Below are 26,680 nucleotides of genomic sequence, written 5' to 3' on the forward strand. Positions count from 1 at the left end.
CTGCTTCTGCGGTCCCGCTTTTGCGGAACACTGGCCACTTCTGCGGCTTCCTTTAAAATCCCAGCTTCCGCTCCTGCGGTTCCCATCTCGCAGAAGCGGATCCGCTTCTGCGAAATTCCTACCGCTTCTGCGGTTTCCTGGAAGGTGACCAAAAATCTTGCGGCTCCGCTTCTGCGGTTCCCAAGCCGCAGAAGCGAAAAGATACCAGAAGCAGCAGAACTACTACCTCTTAACTTCCAAACTTCTTCTGTTAACCACCCGAAATCATTCCGAGGCCCCCGGGACCTCAACCAAAAGCACCAATACCACCTAATACCTTATTCAAACTTGTACAAATCTTAAAAACACCTAAAACAACACCGGAAACCCGATTAAATCAAGGATTCAAGCCTAGGAACTTCAATTTCCAACAAAACACGCTTTCGATCAAAAACCTACCCGAACCTCGTCTGAATGACCTGAAATTTTGCACACACATCCCAAATGACATGACAGAACTGTTGTAACTTCCGGAATTCCAATCCGACCCTCGGATCAAAAACTCACTATTGGACCGGAAACTTCAAAAATTCAAACTTCGGCATTTCAAGCCTAAATAAGCTACGGACTTCCAAAATAATTCCGAACACGCTCCCAACCCCGAAATCACCTAACGAAGCTAACAGAACCATTGAATTTCCATTCCGAGGTTGTCTTCACACTGTTCCGATTACGGACCATTTTTCAACACTTAAGCTCTCATTTAGGGACCAAGTGTCCCAAAACTCTCCAAAACTTAACACCGAACGTCCCGGCATACCAAAATAGCAGAAATAAACTTAAGGGAAGCAGTTAATGGGGGATCGGGACGTAAATTCCAAAAACGACCGGCCGGGTCGTTACAAAATAATTAATTTCACGAAGCCTTGATTCTATTTAAATACAAAGATGACTATCAGTGATACTTGCAGAGTAAAAATGGAAATATAAACAAAGCAAGTTATACAAAGTTCAAAGGAACTAAAATCTCTAAGTGAAGTCATTAGTTTTTGCTAAGTTATGAGTGTATAAATTTATATTCAAATTTTAAAAAAAAAATGTAGTCTTTCCTCGAAGACGAGCAAATGTTTAAGTGAGGGAGAATTTGATAAGTATATTTTACTTGATTTTTAATATATAATTTTCTTTGTAAAAATAAAGAAATTATCATATTCTTCCCTAACTTTTAGTAAATTATGTAGGAAAGATTGCAAAGCAAGTGATGCAGAATCAAGGAAGATTTTAAGAAATAGCGCACCAAAGGAGAAAAGTAAGCTGTGATGGAGTAAATAAACAAGGCACAAAGAAGACAATATACAAAGGGACTTTCATAACAGACCCATAACTGATCCATAACCAAGATCCATAATCAACCCATAACAAAACTCATAACCAAAGCATAACTAGTTATGGAGTGGTTATAAAATGGACGTCTCAGAAATTCGGAAAAAGGGCATCGAGAGAAGGAGAGCTCAGCAGATAACTGAATCCATTTCAGACCTTTTCCTTTTCATTTCAGTCAGTTGTTCATTTTATTAAATTTCTGCCCAGTCATTACAGTGGCTTTTGTTTCTAGTTCCTAATAAATTTTAGCTTTGAAAATTACTCTATATCCTGCTTTTAATTGAATAGGGGGAATTATTCTTTCTGAATATTTCTTACTATTTTCTTATCTAATGGACAAGAATATTTTCATTAGCAATACTAGCTCCAGTATGGAGTAACTTTTCTTGTGTTGGGAAAATGACGGATCTTAATATTTTATATAATAGTAGATATTATTCTTCAATTTTACATGCTTGAGCTGAAGCTTTTTATTTAAATTTTGTCTGCTTTATAGTTAGGTGTTATTTAATTTATTAACATTTATCTATTTCGTACTATATATTAACTTCTTACTAATTTTGTAATCGAAAGAGGCAGAAGAAGTAATACTTAATTTTGTTATTGATAGATGTTAACCTATATTTAGTGACATCTAGCTCATATATGTTAAAATTGATTCTACACTTATTTGTAATCGAAAGAGGCGAATATTGTAGTAATCAGTTATAACAAGTAGGGTAACCGAAAGGGACTTACTGAAAAAGAGCATGCTTTAGTTCAAGTATATATTTCTGGTTCTTTAATATTACCATTTTAACGATTAATTTGTATAATCGAGAGGAGTGCATTTAATTGTTCAACTAGAGTAATAATATATAAATGTAATCGTGAGAGGCATTTATACATTTATGAGAAATAGAAGTTTGAAGGATAAATGTATCTACTATATAATAAAAATATTAAGTGAAGTCAGGATCCCAACACCTTTTTATATTTGTGAAAAACAAAATATTTTCTATTGCTCTATTCATGCATTTTTAGTTATTTAATTTGCAACTCAACTCTTTCTAATTTTCTCAAAAAGTAATTAAAACAAGAAACGTCTATAGAATAGATAAACCAATCTCTGTGGGTTCGACATCTTTCTATACTATTATTTGACAGAGTACGAGATAGAATTTTATATACGCTAGACACTCGTCACACACCGATGCTAGATCAGCTCTCCGACTGAGCGCATCAGCAACATGATTGGTCTTCCCACTTTGGTACTCCAGGTTGAAGTGGAATTCAGCTAGGAGTTCCTACCACCTGGCATGTCGACCATTCAGCTTCGGTTGGGTGATGAAATGGCGAACAACTGTGTTGTCTGTCTTGACCACGAACGGGGTTCCCAGCAGATAGTGCCTCCAAAGGCGTAAGCAATGGACGACAGCCAATAATTCTTTCTCATAGGTGGCATAGCGCCCCCTGCATCCTTCAATTTCCGGCTCTCGTACGCTATAGGATTCCCTTCTTGTAGCAAGACTCCGCCAAAGGCATAGTCTTGGAGGCATCCTTTTGTACCTCGAATGGCTTGGCCAAATCAGGGGAGGGCCAAGATGGGGCTACTAGACATAGCCGTATTCAATGCGTTGAAGGCCTCCGCTCGCCTGGGTCCCCAATTCCAAGGTGTGACCTTCTTGAAGAGTTCTGTCAATGGCACTGCAATGGGGGAGTAATTTTTCACAAATCGCTGATAGAAGTTGCATAGGCCAAGGAACGCCCTCAAGGCGTGGATATCCTTAAGCGGCGGCCAATCTGTGATAGCCTGAATCTTCTGTCAGTCCATCTTGATCCGCCCTTCCTCGATGACATGTCCGAGGAAGTCAATCTATTTTTGAGCAAAGGAGCACTTGGACAGCTTCATATATAGTTCGTGCTCCCGCAATCGAGCTATGACCTTCCGCAAGTGCTCCAAGTGTTCTTCAAGTGTTTGGCTATATACCACAATGTCATCCAAGTAGACCACCACGATTTTGTCAATGTACTCTCGGAAGACTTGGTTCATTAGGGTGCAAAAAGTGGTTGGAGCGTTAGCTAAGCCAAACGGCATAACCAGGACGTCATACGACCCATATCTTGTCACACAAGTCGTCTTGTGCTCATCGCCCTCTGCAATCCGAACTTTCCAATAACCGGTCTTCAGGTCTATCTTGGTGAACACCGTCGCACCACCCAGTCTATCGAACAAGTCTGCCATTAGCGAAATAGGATACTTGTTCTTCACGGTGATTTTGTTTAGAGCCCGATAGTCCACACAGAATTGTAGGCTGCCATCATGTTTCTTTTGGAATAGCACAGGGGACCCGTATGGGGACTTGAAGGGCACAATGATCCCTGTGTCTAGCATTTTCGTCAACTGTCTCCGAAGCTCAGCGAGTTCGATTGTGACATTCTGTAAGGCGCTCGGGCAGGTGGCTTCGCGCCGGGCACCAACTCAATTTCATGGTCCACAGTGCGCCTAGGTGGAAGCCGCTTTGGCATGTCTTGTGGCATTACATCTTCAAACTCCAGTAGAAGCTCCTTCACAAGTGCGGGAATGGGACCCGAAGAGCGTTCTATATCTTCAATGCAGAGGGTTGCCAGGAACGTAGGTTCATGTTTTTTGACCCCCTTCTTCAACTGCAAAGCCGAGATATTCTCAGCAGCCATCTTCATAGGCATGCACGGGATTATGCAGGGCTTGGCCCCATTTGCTCCCATCATCAGTAGCATGTCTGCAAACGGTACAGGCATGGTGTATGTTTGCCTTAGGAATTCCAACCCAACTATCAACTCGAAGTCATATATGATCACTACTTGCAGGTTGAATTTTCCTTCGTAAGGGACAAGCTTCACTGGTACCTCTTTGGCTATTCCACCCACTGGCTGAGGAGGTCAGTTGATAGCCTTGACATGACCTCTACCCTTTCCTTCAACTATACCAAGGTGCTCCACCTGAGTCGAGGCTAAGTAGTTATGGGTAGCTCCCGTGTCTATCATCGCCCGAATGGGCTTGCCATTTACCTTCATCTCGACGAACATTAAGGTCCTCTCTTATTTAAGAAGTGTCCTCTCATCCGCCTTCTTTTTCCCTTTCTTTGTGATTGGACAGTGGTCCTTCTTTTTATGAATACCAGCACTAGTTTCCACTAAGGCCTCAGAAATAGAGCCAACAATTGCATTGAAAACACCTACTGGTTCGGTCTGGTCCGCATCATCGGTGTCGTCATCTATCCTATCATCAAAAGCTTGATGGGCGTTCATCTGTGTATGTGAGCATTCATTATTCCAATATGGTCCGACGCAATAACGACATCCTGAAGGGGGCTTTCTCCCCCAATCATTGTTGTTTGACACAGCACTATTGCTACCTGAGGAGGGAGCCTTAGTTTTGGTTGCACTCCGATCTCCTCCACTTTGCTAGGGCCACCACTGCTAGGCTGGCCCCCATTGTATCCCATTCGGGCAGGCGGTTGAGGCCTATCCTTCCAAGCTTCCACTTGATAGTCCCCAAAGCATTCAGCTGCTTGGATCGCCTTGGTAGGGTATCTACCCTTTATCTTTGCAGCTCCATACAGGCATAAGGTTTCAACCCTTCCAAGAAGGTGAAGATCTTGTCTTTGTCCCCCATGTCACATATGTTCAGCATGAGTGCGGAGAATTCCCGCACGTAGTCCCACACTGATTTGGTTTGGCGGAGCTCCTATAGCTTCCTCCTTGTGTTGTATTCAACATTTTTGGGGAAGAACTGTCCGCGTATGGCTGCCTCCAGTTCAACCCATGTCTCGAGAGCATCTTTAGTGGCCCTGATGGCTTCGTACTTCACCCGCCACCAGAGTTTAACATCACCCTGAAGATACAAGGCAGCAGTTGCTACCTTCTTAGCTTCTTCTAGGACCCCCACGGCATCGAAGTACTGTTCGATGTCAAAGATGAAGTTTTCCAGTTCTTTGGCATTCCGAGCTCCACTATATGGCTTTGGCTCAGGAATTTTTAATTTTTGTGTCGCGGGAGCGAGGTTCACAGCACCCCCGATTTGGTTTCTGCCTCCTCGAAGCAGGCCTTGTAAAGCAGCATTGACAACATTGAGCTGGCCTGTCAAGTTATCTATAGTTTGTTGCATGGCAGCCACCCTGTCTACCTCTTGTGCCCTGTAGGCTAAATCCTCGGCACGCTCCTGTTGGAGGCCCTCGAATTTGTTAAAAAAATTTGGTTGCCTCTGTGGCTGCTGGTGATACCCAATTTTTCCCTCATATATTTTGAATATGCATATATATTTTTAAAATAGTGCACATGCATTATTGTTAGATTTACAAACATGCACAAGTGTTTTTATTATTTTTCTATAAGTTTAAAGGCTTTAAATCAATTTATTTCAGTATTTTTATTGTACAAATATTCAATAATTATCCCTCATATTTTTAAGATGATTTAATCATCTAAATTCATCATTTATGCCTGTATAGTGTTTAAATATTTTACCCAATTACATTTGCATTTTTTAGATTAAAATTGCACATTTTGCAATAATAGCCCGTATATACTTATAATTACTTTGTTTTTGCAAAAAATAACTTTATATTTTTATAAGGATAAATAATTTTCATTAATCATTTCAGGCACAAATGATAATTTTACTATTTCATTTATCATTTTTTACAAATTATTTTATTAATTAAAAGTGTGTATTTAAATTTAGCCCCATTTTGTTTAAAATCGGAACTAGGCTACCCAAACCAACCCAATTACCCAGCCCAACTACTTAAAAACTAGCCCAGTCCGCCATAGCCCAAACCAAACAACCCCTAACCCATAACCCGGTCGCGACCCGCTCCTAAACAACCCGCCCCATCCATAGTTTTTACCCCAGCCGTTGATCTCTCAAGATCAACGGCCACCATCCTTTCCCCCCTTTTCTTATTAACCCAACCCCAAAAACCCTACCCAATCTCACTCAACCCGCGCGCCCTTAAACTCTCCCAACGCCTCTCCGTCTCTGTCAAACCCTAATCCGCCGTCACCTAATTTCCTTCTTCGATTCCAACCGGATATGGAATCCCTTGATGATTTTCTTACCTTATTGGTCCTATCTCGCTACTGGCTACTCGATTATGGTATAACCTAATAGCTTGCCTAATATGGCAAGCTGATTTCCCTATTTTTGGACCAAATCGTGTTCGAATCTTTCTCCTTTCTTCATCTATGATCATTCTTCGCCTTTTCGAGTACGAATCTCCGAGATTTTCTTTAGTCTTTGTTTACTCTAAAGTTGGGGTTTATATCTTTTAAGATCTGTTAATATTTCATTCTTATTTTTGTTAAAAATATCATCTATGTTTCCGCATGTCTATCTATGAATATTTTTCACGATTTTTGTTAAAAACTTTTCCGCCTAATTTATTTGACCCTAAAATTAGGGCTCAGATCTTTTAATATATGTTCTGGTTCTATTTTAGTGGAATATCTTCTGTAATGTTTTCGTGTATCTATCTATGTGCATCTCTATATGATTTTTCATAGATCTTTCTGACTAATTTTTACTTACCCTAAACTTAGGGTTCTCAGATTTTCTTAAATCAGACCAAAATTAGTTTGACTCTTTGATTTTTAGTGCTATTTGGGTCTATATTCATCTTATGTTATTGCATTTGTGTATATTCTGGTACTATGGCTTTCCTTAAAACTAGGGTTCGGAACTTTTACTGATTTGTTGATACTCTTTCCTTTCTCATACGGGACTGATATTTCCCTTATTTTGTTCAATCTACCATGTTTCCTTTATTTCTTTACCTTATTTTGCCTTGAAACTGTTTGTTAATTGATATCTTCCTTATTTTAAGTGTTACTCACCTGATCACACGCTATTATGCCTAGTTAATTAACTGAGCTCTGTACTATTTGTCCCTAAATGAGACTTCAATTGATTCTGTGATTATTTTCTTCCCTTGTTTATGTGTGTTCGATTACTTCCCTTATTAGTTCACTTAATTGAACACTATTTAAACCCCTCTCCCCTTTCCCCTTAAGTACAAGACTCGAACTCTCATACTCTCACTAGAAACTTGGTTCTTTCACTCTGATTCTATGCTCATTGTTTGGTTTTGGCCGGCTGAAAGCCAAGGCCAGAAATCTTCAAGTCTTTGCTTCCTTTTGGTGCTATTTGCTAGACTGTTGGATTCCTTTCTTCCCTATTTCATCTTAACTGGTGAGTCATTGAATCCTCTGCCATTTCATTTTGTTCATTGTGTTACTGCTATTAAACCGTGTTATCCTAGATGCCATTACTTGTAGTTAAGACATGTTGAACTTAGTTTGAATTGACTAATGAAATCTCCCTAACTCTGTGTTATTGAGGTCTGTCTTTTAGATTCAAGTTTGTTATAAGCATGCTTTCATACCTTACCCTAAAGACTAGTTAGCCATGCATAGAGGTGTACCTTAACAGATTTATAAGTTCGTTTGTTGAACCTGTTATAACATGGACTGTCTGGTTCTGTTCTCTCTATGTTATGATACCTCTCTTGAACTATCTTAATCAATTCCTGACTTACTATTAATCAATGTGTTCCCTTTCTATGACTTAGTCTGATCTAAAATCTTTATTATCATCATTAATCTGCTTATGAACTAGCATGTGATTGATTTTTAAAACTAGATTAAGTATGCTTAGGTTCAAATGTGTTTGCTATTTTGTACATGTTCTATATGTGATTATGTCCTTAAATGAATTCCCTAATCCATTCTACTCCCTCTTATTCCTTTACTATTGGATCCTTCTGAATCCTCATTCTAAGTTGGCTGAGCCAAAGCTATTTAGGTTTTGTCCTCTGGCCTCCCTAGTGTGAGCACTGCTCAGGGTTCATGTGAGACCCTTGTGAACGCTGACACACTAGGATTTGGTCCCTAGTCTTCCTTGAACTATTTCTAATCTATGTGAATTTCCCTGGTGTGAGCACTGCCCTGGGTTCTTGAAGCCCTTAGGAACTCTGACACACTAAGGATTTGGGTTTTGTATGCTCAGCTTTGATACATGGGACATACTAAGGATTTGGGTTTTGTATGCTCAGCTTTGATACATGGGACACACTAAGGATTTGGGTTTTGTATGCTCAGCTTTGATACATGGGTAAGTCGCTCACCACTGGTCATATTGTATCTATGAACATGGGCTTCTGGAGCTATTGTGATTTGAAGGCCTAGCCTGTCCAGGTATATTTGGGCCTGCTATAGGCTCCCTATAGTTATACGCACTTTGTAACTTATTACATCGAATTCCGATCTGTAATAATTATTTTGTAATGACAATTCTGGGGTGTTAGTGAAATTGGGAAGGGTTCTTATTTCACATTTTTACTATAAAAATTGGATAGAAATCCTACCTATAGGTCCAACAATGTGTTATTATGTGCAATGTGTTAGAAATCCTGCATATAGGTCCAACAGCGTGCTATTGCATATTCAGTTATCGTATGTTAGAAATCATGCCTATAGGTATCTTATTTCGTTCAGCCATTATATGTTAGCAATCCTGCCTATAGGTTCAATACTTGGTTCAATTGTGTTAGAAACCATGACTATAAGAAATTGAATATTCAATGTATGTGCAAAAACCTCATTCACATGCTATTCTACTTACAAATTATAGAAATCATGTCTATAAGATCTAAAAATGATAACAAATTGTAGAAAGCATGCCTATAGGTCTGAATCAACCCAATTATCATTTCTGCCCGTTTGTTTATGAGTTTCCACACATTGTGTTGTTACTCTCACTAGAAAACATGCCTATAGGATCTAAACAAATAATTCTGGATATGTTTCTGTGACCTGCCACTGTCATTATCGCATAAAAACGCCTAGACATCATGCCTATAGGTTTAATCCCTATGTTTAAAATCTGTAGGCAAATCATATAGGTTTTGGAAGTATAATGGCTTTTGCGTATAACTGTCCGCCCATATAAATCCAGATTCATATAGAGATCACGCCTATAGGTTTCTATGACAGTTTAAAATCAGCAACTGTCTTTGTTAATCTGACTTGCGTGCATTTGTTGTCTAATTGCAGAGGCCAACTTGAGCCCTTATTTGCTTATAAATGAAAGTCCTAACTGTTTTTTGTCTGTCGCTTAGTATTCTTCCCTTTTGAGCAACCTAAGTTAAGGTCTAGAACTACCTAAATAGAGGTCCAAAGCCTCCTGGACCATAGGCATGGGACGGGTAGTGCACGCATAGGGTACGATTTAGAATCAACTAGTGCGCTTTAGGTAACAACTTAAAGATAGTAATCGGGTAGCTGGAGATGAATGTCTGTGCCCGCTGAATAATATGAGTAACACCCCGACTTAAGGGAGTTACGAAGTATTATTTATGTTGTACGGGGTGACCCTTTAGGCTAAAAAATTTAGGACCCCCCATCCCTATTAAATATTCCTCTCACTCCTTTAGACTAATTCATAAGTTAAGTTCGGTCGGGACCCACTATTGTGGACCTCGAGGGATGCCTAACACCTTCCCCTCAAGGTAATTTCGAGCCCTTATCCGATCTCTGGTAATGTAAATTGGTACAGCATGAGTTATCTGCTCTAGGTGCCCTAACGCACCTTAATCCGTTAGGTGGCGACTCTTTCAATTCCAATTCCCTGCCCCCTCAAAAGGAGTTGTCCCAGAAATGTCGAAACCCGATTTTGCGAGAAAAAAGGGGCGCGACAGCTGCCGTTTGCCGATCTCCCTCAGAGTCGCGACTGATGTTTTCTATGTCAAATTCGGCCTGGAGCACTCTGCGGTCCAGGTCGTCCAACATTTGCACTAGGCTGGTTCTTATTTTAGGCACCGTATCCACGATGGGCCGTAATATGTCAATTGTCTCTTCAAGGGCCGCAATGCGGTTCCCATGATTCACCATGGTCAGAAATGGTGGTAATGGAAATGCCTTCCCTCGTTCGATGTCGAGCCTTGGCTCTAATACCAACTGTTACGCGGCGCCTTCCTGAGATTCCTTGGAAGTGTGACGTAAGGCTAAACAACTGATGTCAGTGCAGTTGCTATCCGCCAACAGAGGTCCCCTCCGTACGCTAGACGAGATTGTCAGTGCAGTACGAGAAAACCGATGTCAAGAGCAATTGAGAGAACAGAAATGAGAATTAAGGATGAAAGAAAGCTTGATTGCATTAATGAAAGTTATTACAAAAAGTAACGCGGTGTCGAGGGGAGAGACACCAGTGCAGAGAATTGTTTGCTTGCTAGAAAGTTTGATTGCTTGATCCACCTTAATAGTGCTTAAAAAAATAAACCAAAGTTACAAGACTAGACCTAAAAAAGCTAGAGGAACATAATGGAAGTATATGAAATAAAACTACTCTATATTTACAATGAAAAGGACTTAGTTTTCCCCAAGGTAGAAACAGGTCCATTGTCAGAAACCTTGTCTTTGGCATCACGGTCTGGGCGCACGGCGCTGTCGGCATCTACCTGCGCGCGGCTGGGCGCTGGTGAGGGATATCGGTGGGGCGACAGAGGCACATGCGCGCTTGTCACTTGGCGCGGCCAAGACCACGGGGTCGTCCGTGGTGCTAGGCGTTGGGAGGCTTGTTAGGACGCCACGGGACGCGTTCAAGGGGTCATGGGGCATGGCTGGAAAACCGCCCATGACAATCCTCAGAAACAACACCTTTTTGTACAGGTGCATTCAACATTCATTGGCAAGTATAATGCACCTAACTCATCCACCGTCGCAGAAATATTTGTAAATACCAACTACAATAAACAAAAATTCAATAATTTATGAGTCTAAGTACATAAATTCTGCATAAAAATTGTATATCAAGCATCATAAATTGAATATTATTATGCATAGAAATGTGTATCATTGTGTTTAGTGTAAATATAAAAATATAATAATTACTTTAACATAACAGAATACTTTAAAGTGCAAATATAAATTTAACAATATTACCTTGTTCTTTGATTCTCCCAACATGTTGTTGCATAATTTCTCAAAGCTAGCCCTTTCTGTTACATTCCAATTTAGTATCCGTGGCACTCGGCTTGCAACACGAGCGAAAATATTGGGGTCTACTTCAGAACAACACTCATATATCCAAATCTGCAATGCAAGTGGTAAACCGCCAAACCTCTGAAACTTCTTTATGAATCTAAACTTATTTCTCACCGAACCAATCAAAGCTTTAAATACAACATTCCTCCATGGAAACTGCTCGTATTCCCACTCTCAATCAAAAAAAAATCTCGATTACTTATAGGATCTTTTACTAATTGTGGAAAAAAAGAAGGTGTATATGAAGTACAATAACGAAATCTTTAGAGCATCATTATCTGACTGCCATCTCTTTGCCCTAAAACAATCAATAAGGCTGTCCTTTGATACTCTATCACAATCGGGAAAGTAGGCATCCTTGAGCCTTTGATCCATTATAAGTTCCCTCATCATTGACTTCACCAACACACCTTAGACCAACTATAATTGCAAATACTCTAATCCCAAAACATAGGGTACTATGATTGATCTTGACATAAAAGTCATCCTCACTATCTTGAACCAACCCCCTTGACATTAAGAACCGTATAACTTGATTCTGTTCAACAACGGGAGGCAAATCGAGGAAATAGCCGAAACAAGTTTTCCTAAACATTTGAATCTGCTCATCCGTCAATTTTGACTTTAACTCATCAACAACCCCAACATTGGTATGTGAGCTCCAACGAGAACAGGATAATTTTGTATCCAATGCGACTTAGAAATCCCATTTCTACATTAGAAAAATATTAATTATACTAAGCCATATATGTAGACACTGAATATCATTAAATTCTCCGCAACTACACATCTTCAGAAGAATAGTTCTATACATTTTCATAAATCTCACAGCTGATGCATGTTAAAAGAATTCAAATATAAAAGAAAATATAATAATACTAAATAAAAAGGGTTTAAGAAATATATATAGTCAAGTATGGGGGTTCTATCAATACACAAATATTCTGTATTAAACATGAAAGGAAAAGAGGAAAGTTTAGTTTCAAAATTCACTCTAAACAAGGTTGCAATATAAACTGATCATTTGCCAATTCCTACACAACAATATGAAGATAAAACACAAAAACTCATTATGTAAACACGATATGAAGCTAACTATGCGAAAGGCGTAACATTCACTCAAGCACTAATAAGCACAAATCCAATTTTTCAATTCTTACTGAAAAATAAAAGGAATTAACAAGAGCTGGTAGCAAAACAAATGGTGCCCAACCTTTTATTTCAACTTCTATATTCACATAACATCTAAGTATACATTGAGCAAGGATGCTAATGCTCGAAAACGCTTTGCATGAAACCACACCTTTAGCTGATAACTTTATTTTACCAGTAGAAACAATCTCGCCCTAATTCTTCAAGCAGCACCCAACAAAGAAAAGAATTATAGCTACCACTATGTAAACGATAAATCGGATAAAATACATTAAATCAATTGAGATTAAAAATACCTTCACAGGATATTTATCAAATTGAACTTCCTACGTGCTAACGCGCTTTCTCTTTTTGGGTTTAACAGTAATATTTTGTTGTATACCATACGCATTTTCGATGTTTTTTCCTTTGTCTTTTGTATGCGATGCATCAACCCGTTTTTCCCTTTGATTGTCCTTTCGAACGACTATTGCATGTGGTGATTTCGGCCCCTTTAACACCGTATCTTCGAAATCAGAGTCATAATCAACATGAAGAGATGAAGATTTGACCACAGTTGCTTTAGATTTTAATTTCTTACCAGTTGAATATTTACCCATCTTTCAACTTGGCAAGAATGATGATATTGTCTTCGAATTTCTACAAAAGAGTCTTGATTTAGAAAAATAGTTAAGAAAAAGATTAAGAAGACACGATAAGAGATTATTAGTCGGATAAAAATAAAAAGATTTGGGGGATTGGAAAAATATGAAATTTGGGGAAGATAGAGAAGAATAACGTAAAAGAAGGAGAGAGGGGAGGAGAGAGGGGAAAGTGCTGAACGTTACTTCTGATTTTGAATAGCAATAAAATTGGCTATGATATACCATTTAAACAAATAAAAACTTAAAGTTGGGCTATCGGGTGCCAATATATAAAACGAGGGCTTTTTTATGCCAATTTTCTTAATAGGTTGTTATACCATGCCATTTTTTCTTTTCATATCGAAGATCTCTTCCGATAGCTAGTGGGCTTGAATGGTCCAATTACTTTGTCATTTTTAACCACAGCACACCAGAAAAGTTACATAAGGTGTTATTAAATCGAAATCCATGAACCTTGACTATGTTATATGAATTTTGACAACAGAAATTTAAAAATAGTCAGATTTATAAGTGGTCATTCAAAAATAGCCACAGTTTCAAAAGTAATCGAAATTTAGCCACTTTTCATGTAAAGATAAATCTGAACGAAAACATTGTTCAAACTCCAGAAAAATACTCCAGTATAATATACTGGAACTCCAATATATTATACTGAAGTTCCAACATAAGTATTATACTGGAGGTCCAGTATAATATACCGGTCCAACATAATATACTGGAACTTTCCGCGTGTTGGAGTTCCAGCATAATATGCTGGAAGTTCATACACAGGTGCACGGATCTCCAGTATATTATGCTGGAACTTTCCGTGTTGCAGCAAAATAGTGGCTATTTTTCAATGACTTTGCAAACACTGGCTATTTTTGAATGACTAGTCCGAAAACTGGCTAGCCCATGCTATTTTTACAATTTTGACCCATACTTTTGGGCCATGCATAATTCTGGGCCGTAATTGCCTTCTCAACTTACCATCGTCAATAAATTTTGATAAAATTTTCATGTGGCGTCCAGTTTTGCGTTACCTATTTAATTATTACCCACTTTTAAAATAAATTTAATAGATATCCAATTTTTGGATAACTTCATATACATATACTTCTCTTCTTTCTTTACTGTTGTTTTGGAGAGGTTATTTTGCTTGGTATATTGGGCTTTGGAGAGGCTATCTTGCTCATTCTTCAAGACACAAGGTTTTAAATAATTTTTACGTTCCGTGTAGAGATCTATTTTTGTCGAAAATCATAAAATTGGTTTAATTTATATAAAACACATATAGAAGGTAATACGGTCTTGCCAGGAAAAAACTCCACTGGTAAATGTGTTCAGATAACTGAGGATATTTTTTTATTAGAAATCTACATTGTATAGCTATTCTCCAAAATAATAGCCGAAAAATATAAAAAAAATTATATATTAATATATAATATACATATATATATATATATATATATATATATATATATATATATATATATATATATATATTACAAATAATAGTGTATATTTCAGTAGCAGTTGTAATTATCTTCGATCGATCGATCAAATGTGTTAAAAGCTCAATTATATTTTGTTTTTGTTTCGTTTCTATAACATGGGCCAAAGCCCAAAGATGCCCTTCTCCTGGAAACGGCCCAAGTGGACGAAGCTCCCAATCTGTAGCGGTAGCCCAGTTCGAAAAAGGCCCAAAGGAAATTAATGCAGTCAAAATGGCATGGCATAGCCATTTTTATGAGTAGTTAAATGAAAAATAGCGAGTGTCTGCAAAGTTATTAAAAAGCAACCACTATTTAAGACAGATAAAATCTGGACAAAATTATCCTAGCTGAAACACAAAAAAGTTCAAGCATAATTGTGACGACCCAAAGGGTCATCACCGGATTTCTCTCTTTCTCCGTGCTTCCGAGGCCTTGAAAACCTCATTTCTGCTTGCCTCAATTTGCGTTCGCAGTCCGGACGCGTAGCCGGAAAGCTTATATGTTAAATTCTGTGAAAAATTTCATAATGTGGCTTTATTAAAGTTGACCTTGGTCAATATTTTTGGTAAACGGGCCCGGACCCGTGATTTGGCCGTCCTGGAGGGTCCGTAGAAAAATATGAGACTCGGGCATATGCCCGGAGTCGAATTTCGAGGTCGAGAGCCCGAGAAATAAATTTTTCTGTGAAATTGTTTTTTTGAAATAATTAAGGAAAATGGAAATGAAAATTGATTAAAAGACTATGGTATCAGGCTCGTATTTTGGTTCCGACGCCCGGTACAAGTCTTAAATATATGTTAAGCGTTTTCTGTAAAGTTTGGTCGAAATCGGATGTCATTTGACGTGTTTCGGACCTAAATATCTAAAATTTGAAGTTATGATGTTTGAAATGAAAATGATGACCTTGAGGCTTGATTCAATGATTTTTTATGTTATTTTGGCGATTTGATCGCTCGAGTAAGTTTGTAGGATGTTATTGAGTTAGTGTGTGTGATTGGTTAGGAGCCCCGAGGGCTCGGGAGTGAATTGGAGGTGGTTCGGGGTGTTTTTACACTTAGGAAAGGATCAGATTCTGCTGCATTTTTACACAGGCATTTTGTTCTTCGCGAACTCGGCCTCAGGCTTGCATTCGCAGTTCTTTGGTCTTCCCCTCTTACGCATTCGCGTCCTACTTCACGCGATCGCGTAGTTCTAATTCCCCCTCCTTCCCGTTCGCATCCTCACTATCGCGAACGCGTAGCTTTACCAGCTTCCTCAACGCGTTCGCGTGGCCCCTCACGCGTTCGCGTATAACAGTCCCTGGACCCCCCAACATTTTCTTCTACGCGTTCGCATTCTATTTCACGCGTTCGCGATGGAGTGTCCAGTTTACCCTTCGCGAACGCGGCCCCTTTCCCGCGAATGCGAAGGGCAATTTTGCCCAGCGAATTTTTAAGTCCAAAACAGAATTAGTAGCTCGGGATTTAGCCATTTCTTCACACGAGCTCCTCTCCCTAACACTCCATAGGCGATTTTGAAGAGCTTCTTTCTCCATAGCCTCTTAGGTAAGTGTTCTTAACTTCTTTCCTCTTAATTCCTTTCACTAATCACTAATTTCCTAGCCCTAAATCATGAATTCAAGGTAGAAAATGGGGGTTTTGGGTAGAGTTAGGGCTTTGGGGATTTTGGGTGATTCAACCTCAATTTGGGGTCGAATCTTGAAACAAATTATATATATGAACTCGTGGGGTTATGGGTGATTGGGTTTGGGTCCGAGCCTCGTGTTTGGACCATGTAGGACCGGTGTCGAATTTTGGTATTTTTGGAAGAATGATAGGAATTTCATTTCTAGGCTATGGGATTATGTTTTTGAGCCCTTATTGATATTATTGAACTAATTATGCCTAGATATCATTGTTTCGGAGTTGGATTGTAGAGGAAAGGCGCTATTAGAGAGTTGATTGCTATTCTTGGACCGAGGTAAGTGTTTGTTCTAACTTTGGCTTGAGGGAATAGGATTAGGATGTTATTTGCTACTTGCTAAATGTGGAGTACGGTGTATAGGCATGGTGACGGTTGTCTATGCACCGGAGTCTAGCATGACCGTGAGTCTTAATTGCTTTTAATTCGAATGATGTGACACAACTTCCATGTTTAATTGATAAATTTTATATAATGTGAGCGGTTGAGGAAGAATCGTGATTGGTATATTTTGGAGCGTTGGCTCGAGCAAGAATGTGATAGTTGAGAAAGAAGTGATTTAAAAGAGGATGTGTTGTGATTATTCCCTTGCCGGGACGTGTAGACTATTATTATGTACTCTTCCTTGCCGGGACATTTGGGTTGTTAGCTGTACCTTTGCCGGGTTAAAGTGTTATGTTGTTGAATTCCCCTAATGGGGCCTTCTTTACAAAGCCAGATATTTTGAACTATGATATGGGATCGTGTGGCGCGCCGTCCACTTATATACTATAATATGGGATCGTGTGGCACGCCGTCCACTTATATTATATTATAAATGGGATCGTGTGGCACGCCGTCCACTTATGAATTAAGAAATGGGATCGTGTGGCGCGCCGACCACTTATATATGAGCTATGGTATTGAGATAGTTTCGTCGTTATATCCGTTGATCTGTATTCGCTGTATTTTTCCCCGAGCATGCCCCTTCCCCTTTTTAGTTGATATTCTCTGTTGTTATTTCTGCTGCCTTTGTATATATATATCTGCACAGGTTGTTTTTGGTAGGTCCTGTCTAGCCTCGTCACTACTTCGCCGGGGTTAGGCCAGGCTCTTACCAGCACATGGGGTCGGTTGTGCTGATGCTACACTTATTTGCTTTTTGCACAGATCATAGTACCGGAGCAGGAGCCTTTGGTCAGCAGTAGGAGCGTTGGGAGCTTACTTCAGTCCGGAGATTTCCGAGGTAGCTTGCTGGCGTCCGCATGGCCCGGAGTCTCTCTTATCTCTGTCTTTCGTTTGATTTCCCTTGTATCGGATCAGACAGTACTGTATTCTTATTCATACTTTGTATTTAGCATTCAGTAGAAGTTCGTGAGTTAGTGACACCAGATCTGGGTAGAGGTGTATTTGAATTTACGCACTTGGTTTCAGTTATTTATGTTTCGAGACTTCCGCTTTTATATTAATTGCCCCGTTCTTCTTTATACTGTTAATGATGTTGAGAGAATTGTTAAATTAGTTGGCTTGCCTAGCTCCTATTAGTAGGCGCCATCACGACTCCCGAGGATGGGAAATCCGGGTCGTGACAATAATATGTTAGATTATGGAACTCATGCATATAAACTTCTCAACATATTATGTTGGAACTCCAACACGTTAAGAATGATTGAATTCCATCAAATTATGTTGAAATTTCATATGTAAAAAAATTCAAACTCCAGCATATGATGCTACTGTTTTACCGGATTTTTAATAGTGTTTTTGAATTAGTCTCCAATAAAACAACAACTACCCAGTAAAATCCCACCAGATGGGGTCTGGGAAAAGGTTTACTGCTTAGGATAGATGGAAGTGGCCCAATGGCTAAAGCTCTGCCAGCTTCTTGTAGACTGAACTCTCTTCTCTTTAGGCTCCGAGTTCTTTTTGTTCAAATTTTATTTTCACATGAAAAAGTGGCAAAATTCGATTACTTTTGAAATTATGACTAATTATTAATTAGCAGCGGTAAATAAGGGTATTTCTGATTATTTTTTTCTACCTAAACGAACTATAGAATTATCAGTTTTTCAACTTATGTCAAGTTTCTTTTATGGAGTAACGAACGAAATACTAACACCTAGGGACACAGACATTATCGTCAGCATTTTATTATGCTAGTATTATGTTATAATAATAATGCTTTAATTTATTAATAAAACTTTAATTTACTAATAATCTAGATGTTAAATATTTATACATGAATTTTGTCAGTGCAAACAAATCTATAGTATCGCTCTTTTTTGGGTTATCTATGTTAATTTTCTTTTCTATCACATCTTGAGCCATTGGAACACCTCAAATCCAGTGTTTTTTTGTTTCATAATTTCTTTTGTTGTAATGTAGATATACCAAATAAAAAGGCAGAGAGAGAATAAAAAGAATAAGAAATAAATAAGAAGAAACTTCATTTAACTTTTAACATTTTCTTTCTTCTACATAAGTTGGACATTTTGACAAAATAAGAAATTTTGTTACAATTGCCTCAACTGATTGATAATTTCATATTTCCCATTCCCCTATTTGAGAAAAGGGCACAAATGATCAAAAAAAAAGGTAAAGAAATAGAACCATGAGGATTTCTTTAAATCCTCACAGTCAAGGAATGTTTCAAATCTCCTATATGAAGCACATGTAATCCTAAAGCAACTTTCTTGTTTCCAACCTCATCAACTATACTCAAATGCTTGCATACATCTAACTTGAACTTAACAATCCCTTCACTTTGTGGTGTCAAATGAATCTTTTGAAACTCCAACAAATGTTTCTGAGGTGCATTGTGAACTGAGGGTGGTGAAGTGAACAAGAAAACTGTGTGACTTCCACTCATTTTCCCAACATTTTTAACTCTCAAGTGAATGTCATATTCTAAGTTGCTGCAGCTTTGCTCATTAACAGTATCAATGGACTTGCACCTCGTCGACCGACAAGCATGTCCTTCCTCTAGAGGAATGGAGACATATTTTGGTGCTTGTACTAGGTGGTGTTTGTAGTTAGAGTAACTTAATCCATCTCCAAAGTTAAAAACAGTTGGACCTTTGTAGAACCTGTAACTTCTTCCTGGAAATCCTGTTTTAGAATCTGCCCTCATGTTCATGTTAGTCATGTCAACTTTGTCTGCATATGATTGTGGATACCATGTCATTGGAAGCCTTCCACCTGCAAGATTCCAATAAAATTTATTAGTCATTTAGTCATAGGGGGATGAGTTAAAAACTAAGGGTCCGTTTGATACGAGGGATAAGGGATAATTTATCCCGGGATTAAATTTGAGATGAGTTTATCCCGTGATTGGTTGGGATAAAATCGTGGTATAACTAATTCCGGGATTAGTTATCCCGGGTTGTTGTGCTTTTTTATCCCTATGGGAGGGTGGAATAACTAATCTCAGGATAATTAATCATGTAATAACTTGTTTCCCAACCAAACGATCCCTAAGATCTTGATTTAATTAGGCTTAACCTCACGGATCAGGATAAAAAAAAATGGACATCCTGGTACACAAGGTATCATGTTCACAAAGGGTCCGGGGAAGGGCCGCACGTTGTAGGTAGCCTACCCGAACACAAACGTTAGTGACTGATTTGAGAGTTTGAACCCGTGACCTCTAGATCACACCGAGACAACTTTTATCATTGCTGCAACGCTCTCCTTTAACCTCACAGCTCAAGATATATGCCTGAAATTAGGCACTAAAGGCACATGTGAGAGTTTTTCCTGAATTAGTTCGCCCACACTTCGACTACTAATAGCGGGATAAGACTGTGCTACTATATAGGATGTATTATCCTCACTAGATAACGCAGTGAAGCACTCTTGCCTCACCCTCCCATTTGACTTATGGCATCATCAACTTACCTTTAAAACACCATAAGGTGGGGAGAGGCTTGCCCTATGAAGGCCATTTATGCAGTGTTGATGAACTAAACCTCTTAAAAAAGAAAATTTAGATCTTGATTTGGTGAAGTCTCCTGAATATGGAAAGAGGAAACTTACTTGGATTATAGTATCCAAAAATAATATCAGCTAGGGCACCACCACCATCTTCACCAGGGAAACCAATCCACACAATGCTTGTAACTTTAGGGTTATCAACAGCAAATTGTACATCCATACCACCTCCAGACATGATAACTAGGATTACAGGTCCCTTTGAAACACTAGCAACCTCAGTTATAAGAAGTGATTGTTGTCCAGGGAGTGTTATATTTACTCTGTCCTTGCTCTCCCTCTCAACAGATTGATCTGATCCCATTACCAATACCACAGCATCAGCTGCAGCTGCTATTTTCTTGGCATCATCAGCTAGTGCTGTGTCACAAGACACACTGGCATTGAAACAGCCCGGGTGGTAAACTGTAGCAACTGACGCAGTTAGTCCTTGCAATGGAGTTGTTAACTTGCATGGAGTGCCTGCAAGATTTCAAGAAGTTGAGTACAAGAAACTAGTGTTTTTTTAACTTATATACACTTAATGTGTAACGAATCTTTACACCGTCAGTGTATAGGACAGTATCCAAAGTGTACCTTCATAACTGCCAATCATGGTATAGCCAACATTGGCATTAGGGCCAATGACTGCTAAAGACTTGATCGATTTGGGGGACAGAGGTAATGATCCTGCACTGTTTTTAAGCAAGACAATTCCTTGTCTTGCAGCTTCACGAGCTAGCTCTTGGTGTTCTGGGGTACAGACATCTTTGGGACCAAGGTTTCCATAGGCATGGTTTTTCGGATCACCGTCAAAGAATCCAAGTCTCATTAGTGTAGCAAAGTTGTTTGAGACTGCTCTATCGATAACTGATTCATTTACTAGTCCTTGGTTTACAGCACCTTGAGTGTATTTACCAAGCCAAGATCCACAATTCAGGTCCAGCCCTATCACATTTAGCAAATTCTTGATTTAGTAAGGTCAAAACAAGCATGTCACATTATATATGTTTGCTTAGGACTGATGTTATCGTCGATTTAGTCCAACTAAAAGGGGCTGAAAATGGTTAACCTGAATTTAGAGACAAAGCTGCAGTCTCCTCTGGTGTCTTGGTGTAGTGTTGAGCCCAGTATATCTCATTTAATGAATCACAATCAGTAACAATGTATCTGTATGTACCATACTTGTATTAGTTCATGAATTCCTCCAAATATTATTTTTTGAAAGACTATAATATTACACATGAAACAGTGAAATATACCCATTTAATTTCCATTGTCCTCTGATAACCCCAGACAAAAGGTCATGATCACCACAGGTAGGCTTGCCATTGACTTGGTTGTATGAACACATCACACTGGCTACATTTCCATCAACAACACAACTCTTGAATGGGGGGTTAAATGTATCATCTAAATCTTGTTGTGTTACCTACTCACCACAACAAAAAGAACACAATGTTATTGAGTATCATACTAAAAATTGACTAAATATTTGTCGCAGGCTTTCAAGACAAGGGCAATAACCGAGTAGTACCTTAGCGTTGAAATTGTAACGTTGGATTCCTTTCCAATCATCGACATCATAAGCTGTATAGTGCTTACAGCAAGAAGCAACCTTGAGCATGTCTTTTTTACCATCATCGCGCTGCTGCAAACCTTTAACATAAGCTACACCATACTTGCTGGCGAGTGTTGGATCTTCTCCTGGTGTTTCTTGGCCTCTTCCCCATCTGGGGTCGCGGTAAATGTTCACATTTGGTGACCAATATGTCAAGCCTGCTAAACCAACATTGTACATTGCTCTAGCCTCAGTGGATACTGCCTGTAAACATTACTATCTTTTGAGTTCAAGTTGTATGCGTTGATAAACATAATGTAGTAATCTCGTAGCAAAAATGGTAACTAACATGCTATGACAGATCAATGTAAAATAAATCTTAACACTGTCATTGTATATAATGTAAATCCATTTTTTTTAATCTTTAACTTCCAACTGCTTTTTTGAGCATTAATCACATGAAGATCTAATCAGGAACGGTCATTTTCCTATAACAAAGGACAGTATAATATATCCCTATCATAACCATATGGTTGGATAGGCAATTTAGCATGATTGATAGGTTAATGAATGATTGGTTGGTGCATGGATTTGTCAATTATGGTCATTCAAAAAAGATGTAAACATTTCAACCAAACTTCTGAACCTAATGCAATCTATTACGTGACTAAATAAAATATTTTGCAAGCTGTAATTCTTTCTAAAATACATGCCCAAATGAGTAAAATTTTCCAACAAAAGATATTTGAATATATCCTAGTTTATCATGTCCACTTAATTATTAAACAAACTGCATTTTGCTGATATAAGAATCCATTATGAGAAAAATGGCTTCATTCTACTTCCCAAAAGTAAATCTCTAAAGGATCTGTTTATTGGCCCTTTTAATTTTCACACGGCAAATCAATTTAGCATCAACAAGACGACATATGACATAAATTGGACACAAGTTAGTGCCGTCTTCAAAAAATACAATCTATGATTTAAAAAAAAAAAAACTGCGTGGTCTTAAGATAATGCCATGATGGCGACGTACGTCTACAAATTGGCCTTCACCTTTTTATTATCTTGTTAGAAGTTAATAGGTTATTTCTTTTCTAATGAACAATAAATCACCGATCAAGCATTTATTACGAAATGGCTAATAATTCAATCTTCAAGAAGAAGAAAAAAATCAACTCCTTCTATATACAAAAAAGTTATTTTACACTATTAGATCAATTTACCACGCATAATCAGTGGAACTAGCACGCCACTAAGATACCAATCTAATAAATAACAAGGAATAATGATGAAGAAAGGTGAAAGAAGGAGCAATAATATTACCTTTCCAATGGTTTCAAACAAAGTCTCGTTGAAAGAAGCAGAAGTAAGAATAGGTTGAGGGAAGCTAGTGGCACCAGGAACTACACCATTGAATTTAACTCCAGGACCAGTGTATGAAATCCCATGTAAAGCCTCAGACCACCACTCATATTTTGGAATTCCAAGTCTACTTACACTTCCAGCAGTATTTACCAACATAGTAATTTTTTCCTCCAATGTTAATCTTTTTACTAGATCATTTACCCTGCTTGACACATCTAATGAGACATCACAAAAACCAAAGTTCTTTACCCCAGGATTGTTTGCAACATCACAAGCAAAAACAGGAGATGTAGTTTGAGCCAAAACTGGCTTGAAATTTAAGGCAAAATGGCTTAAAATGAAGAAGAAGAAACAGAGCAAAACAGAGTGTTGTTTCTTCATATTACTATACGTCAAGGCCATTGCCTTGTTAAAGAAAAGAGAAAAAGCTGTGAAATGAGAGGCAAATCTTTGGTTTCTTTATAGGAGGAGAAGAAGAGTTGTATAGACAGCATGTTGTTTTGTAGCAACCCGTGATGGATAAATGAAAAAATTAAAGAAAAAATTTATTAATGGGGTCCATTTATCGTGACTTGTTTATACCTTATATTAGAAATATATAAAGAGAATCTACTGTCTTTCTTTCTCTACTGTCCAATTATTTTCTGTAAATTGGTAAGATGTGGTCGGTAAAAAGATTTTTTTCTGAATTTTTATAGGGTGCTTTTTTGTTTGCAAGTTCCTTGGAGAGTGTGAAGACAGAGATTACGTTGGGTTTCAAGATTTACTTTGGGTATAACATGAAATCAATAAAAGAAAATGATTAACTAGATAGTACGTTGATGCATATGCTTTATAGATTTTAGTTATGTATACATTAAAAAATTTAGATTAATAGTGAACTTTATAATATACGTTGTAAGAGACGATTATCAATTTTTTTACACGGTTAATATGTAAATATTAAACTGCTGAGGCCGACCCAAGATTTGGAAGTGGTGGGGTCATCAAATAAAAATTTAAGCAAATTCTGACGTGGGAATCGAACGTACACAGCGCATTAAAAGTCAAGTTGTGCCCCCAAATCAACTAATGCAATTGCCTAATCTTTGAGTCTTAATATGTCAATCAAAATATATACGTGTTATTTAAAATATATACACAGATAGACATATATTTTTCTCAAAATTGTCGAGGACCAGTGACCCCTTACCCTAAGGGTAGGTCCGCCTCTGATTGTACTGATTTCGGTTGTATGTTGATTAATTAATAGCCAAGAAATGATGGAGAAAATATTGGTTAGCTAAATTTGTCAAAGTTTACAGCTAGCGATTAGTGATTTACAGGAATGTCTTTTAAGATAACAGAATTACCAAAATGTTACACTGTAAAATTCTAACCTCGTGAGTTTGAATCTCAAAAACTCAATGACGTTAGGGTAAAAGTAAACAATATGGCGAAGACTATTTTGTCATGGATGTAATTTTTCTGGTTTATCGTACAAAATCTCTTAATGCTATTTCCATGTGCAGATTGCTTGTTAAATGAATTTTGTTTGTTAGAGCATCTTCTTTATGATTCATATAATTTCCTTTTATTAAAATGAATTAAAGTTGTCCAATCCCATGGGAAATTATTGATACTTAACCTCGATCTCTCAAATGATTCACGGTTGTCCTTTATCGATAATTTATGTAATTTTTTGGGATATGCATCTTAATAATTGTTTATATTCTACTAATTGACGACTGACATAACAATACTATATATATGTAGACATATAATATAACAGAAGGCAAGGACACAGAACAATATTTACGTTCTTCTTTGACTAATGGTTTATATATAATTCAAAGCTTCTTAAATGTTTTCCTATGTATAGGATTAATGTTGTCGTCCTTTTGTTTCGAAGGATAACATTTTCTTAGTAAAGAACGAGAGAAAGAAAAAAATTCATTCAATAATCCCTTTTGCAAAAATATCTTTTACATGAATACATAGATATCATACTCATATGCTTCAAGTAGTCTGATATTAATTTTTCTGATTGGATGGATTAAGAAAATATACATTAACTAATGCAATATCAATTGGCCTTTGTTGGTGGTAATAAATAAAATCTGCATTATTTTATGTAAAACATAAAAATTATATTGTGTGAAATAGAAGTGGAACAAGAGTGCATATATTAACAATATAACGATAAAAGTAATTAAAGACACGAAAAATTAGATGCACCCTAATATCTTCTTCTTATTTGGAGTGCTTTTTTAAAAATGTTTTTTGGGTCGAAGAAAGCTTATACTATACTATACAATTGCAATAAGAACATCATATTGACAAGCCAAAGTCCAAGGATACAGACTTCCTAGACACTCTTTGTATTAGTGTTTTCAATAAATTTTTGCTATGAAATGATCAACATTATTAGAGAAAGTCAGAAAAATTATGTTTCTAATTGAAGTAAGAAAATAAACAAAGAAAACTGTCCACACGTATGTGCATGTACGGACACATTTTATAATAGCTCATCCATTTGTTTTTACATAGCAAAAATGAAAAAAAAAATGCTCAATTGAACAAGAACAAGTTAATAACGTCAATTTGTTTAATTAAGCATAAAACCACGGATCTAATTCACTTAAAGAATTAGCTCATGAGATAGAGTATTTTTACGAGTCCTATTTTAAATGGAGTATGACACAAATAGGATATTTTTGTGTTATTATTGATCTTTTGACCCAGATAATAAAATTTTGAGAAAATGGCATGGCGCCGGATATTACAGCACATTCGCCAGAAATTCAGCAAGTTATGGTGATTAGTCAGAATTGTGATAATATCCCGACGAATCACCATAATTAATTGGGATATTATCACTTTTAGCCCGCGCCATAAACTATTTATATCTGGTAGGCAAAAAAGTGTGTAAATTTGTATAGTTTTTGTATATAACATACATAATGCATATATATACAAATTTTATATATTTTTTCGACATACAGTGTCATTTTTCCTAATTAATTCAGCATTTTGTAGCTGAATTCATAATACTTCAAAATTATGGCAATCGCCCCGATCGCTTCTCAAAATTCCGACCAGAATACTTCAAAATTAAGCTAGAGGTTATTTTTTTTAAAATTTCTTAAGGGATCAAAATTTAAATGGATTAACATAAAAGATTGATCTAGCATAATTTTCAATTTTTAAGCTAGCGTTTGGACATAGATTTGGTTGAAACTTGAAAAAATAATTTTTGAAGTAGTCTTGAAAAATGATTTTTGGAAGTTGAAATTATATTTTGGACATGCATTTTATTTGAAAAAAATTTGAAGTTTTATGAGTGGGAGAATGATGATAGGCTATAATTGCATATTTTAGTCGCTTATTACACTCGAATTTACTGCACTTTAATTGAGTTTGCGCTTTAATCGCTAGTGTTTTGCACT

General features: G+C 37.5%; 2 protein-coding genes across 2 annotated transcripts; both read right to left on the minus strand.

Annotated features, from left to right (window-relative positions):
• Positions 1 to 3,217: 3,217 nt before the first annotated feature.
• LOC109243496 (RNA-directed DNA polymerase homolog) lies at positions 3,218 to 3,736 on the minus strand. The gene has a single exon (XM_019410438.1). The coding sequence runs from the start codon at positions 3,734 to 3,736 to the stop codon at positions 3,218 to 3,220; it is 519 nt and encodes a 172-aa protein (XP_019265983.1).
• A 15,041-nt stretch (positions 3,737 to 18,777) lies between these two features.
• Positions 18,778 to 23,732, minus strand: LOC109243503 (beta-xylosidase/alpha-L-arabinofuranosidase 2-like). Its single transcript, XM_019410449.1, has 7 exons — positions 23,211 to 23,732; positions 21,861 to 22,148; positions 21,586 to 21,755; positions 21,396 to 21,493; positions 20,921 to 21,271; positions 20,390 to 20,806; positions 18,778 to 19,552 (listed from the first exon to the last, which is right to left on the minus strand). The coding sequence occupies exons 1-7, from the start codon at positions 23,652 to 23,654 to the stop codon at positions 18,978 to 18,980; spliced, it is 2,343 nt and encodes a 780-aa protein (XP_019265994.1). The 5' UTR covers positions 23,655 to 23,732; the 3' UTR covers positions 18,778 to 18,977.
• Positions 23,733 to 26,680: the final 2,948 nt, after the last annotated feature.

Source organism: Nicotiana attenuata, unplaced genomic scaffold (genome assembly GCF_001879085.1).
Source record: "Nicotiana attenuata strain UT unplaced genomic scaffold, NIATTr2, whole genome shotgun sequence".
NCBI classification, from domain to species: Eukaryota; Viridiplantae; Streptophyta; class Magnoliopsida; order Solanales; family Solanaceae; genus Nicotiana; species Nicotiana attenuata.

What these genes read in the sequence shown, in the direction of transcription:
- LOC109243496 (XM_019410438.1), bottom strand. Translation starts at nt 3,736, where the DNA reads ATGCTAGACACAGGGATCATTGTGCCCTTCAAGTCCCCATACGGGTCC.
- LOC109243503 (XM_019410449.1), bottom strand. Translation starts at nt 23,654, where the DNA reads ATGGCCTTGACGTATAGTAATATGAAGAAACAACACTCTGTTTTGCTC. An exon ending in TGTTTGAAACCATTGGAAAG is followed by an intron (nt 22,149 to 23,210) that starts GTAATATTATTG and finishes TAATGTTTACAG; the next exon opens with GCAGTATCCACTGAGGCTAG. An exon ending in AGCTTTGTCTCTAAATTCAG is followed by an intron (nt 21,272 to 21,395) that starts GTTAACCATTTT and finishes TAAATGTGATAG; the next exon opens with GGCTGGACCTGAATTGTGGA.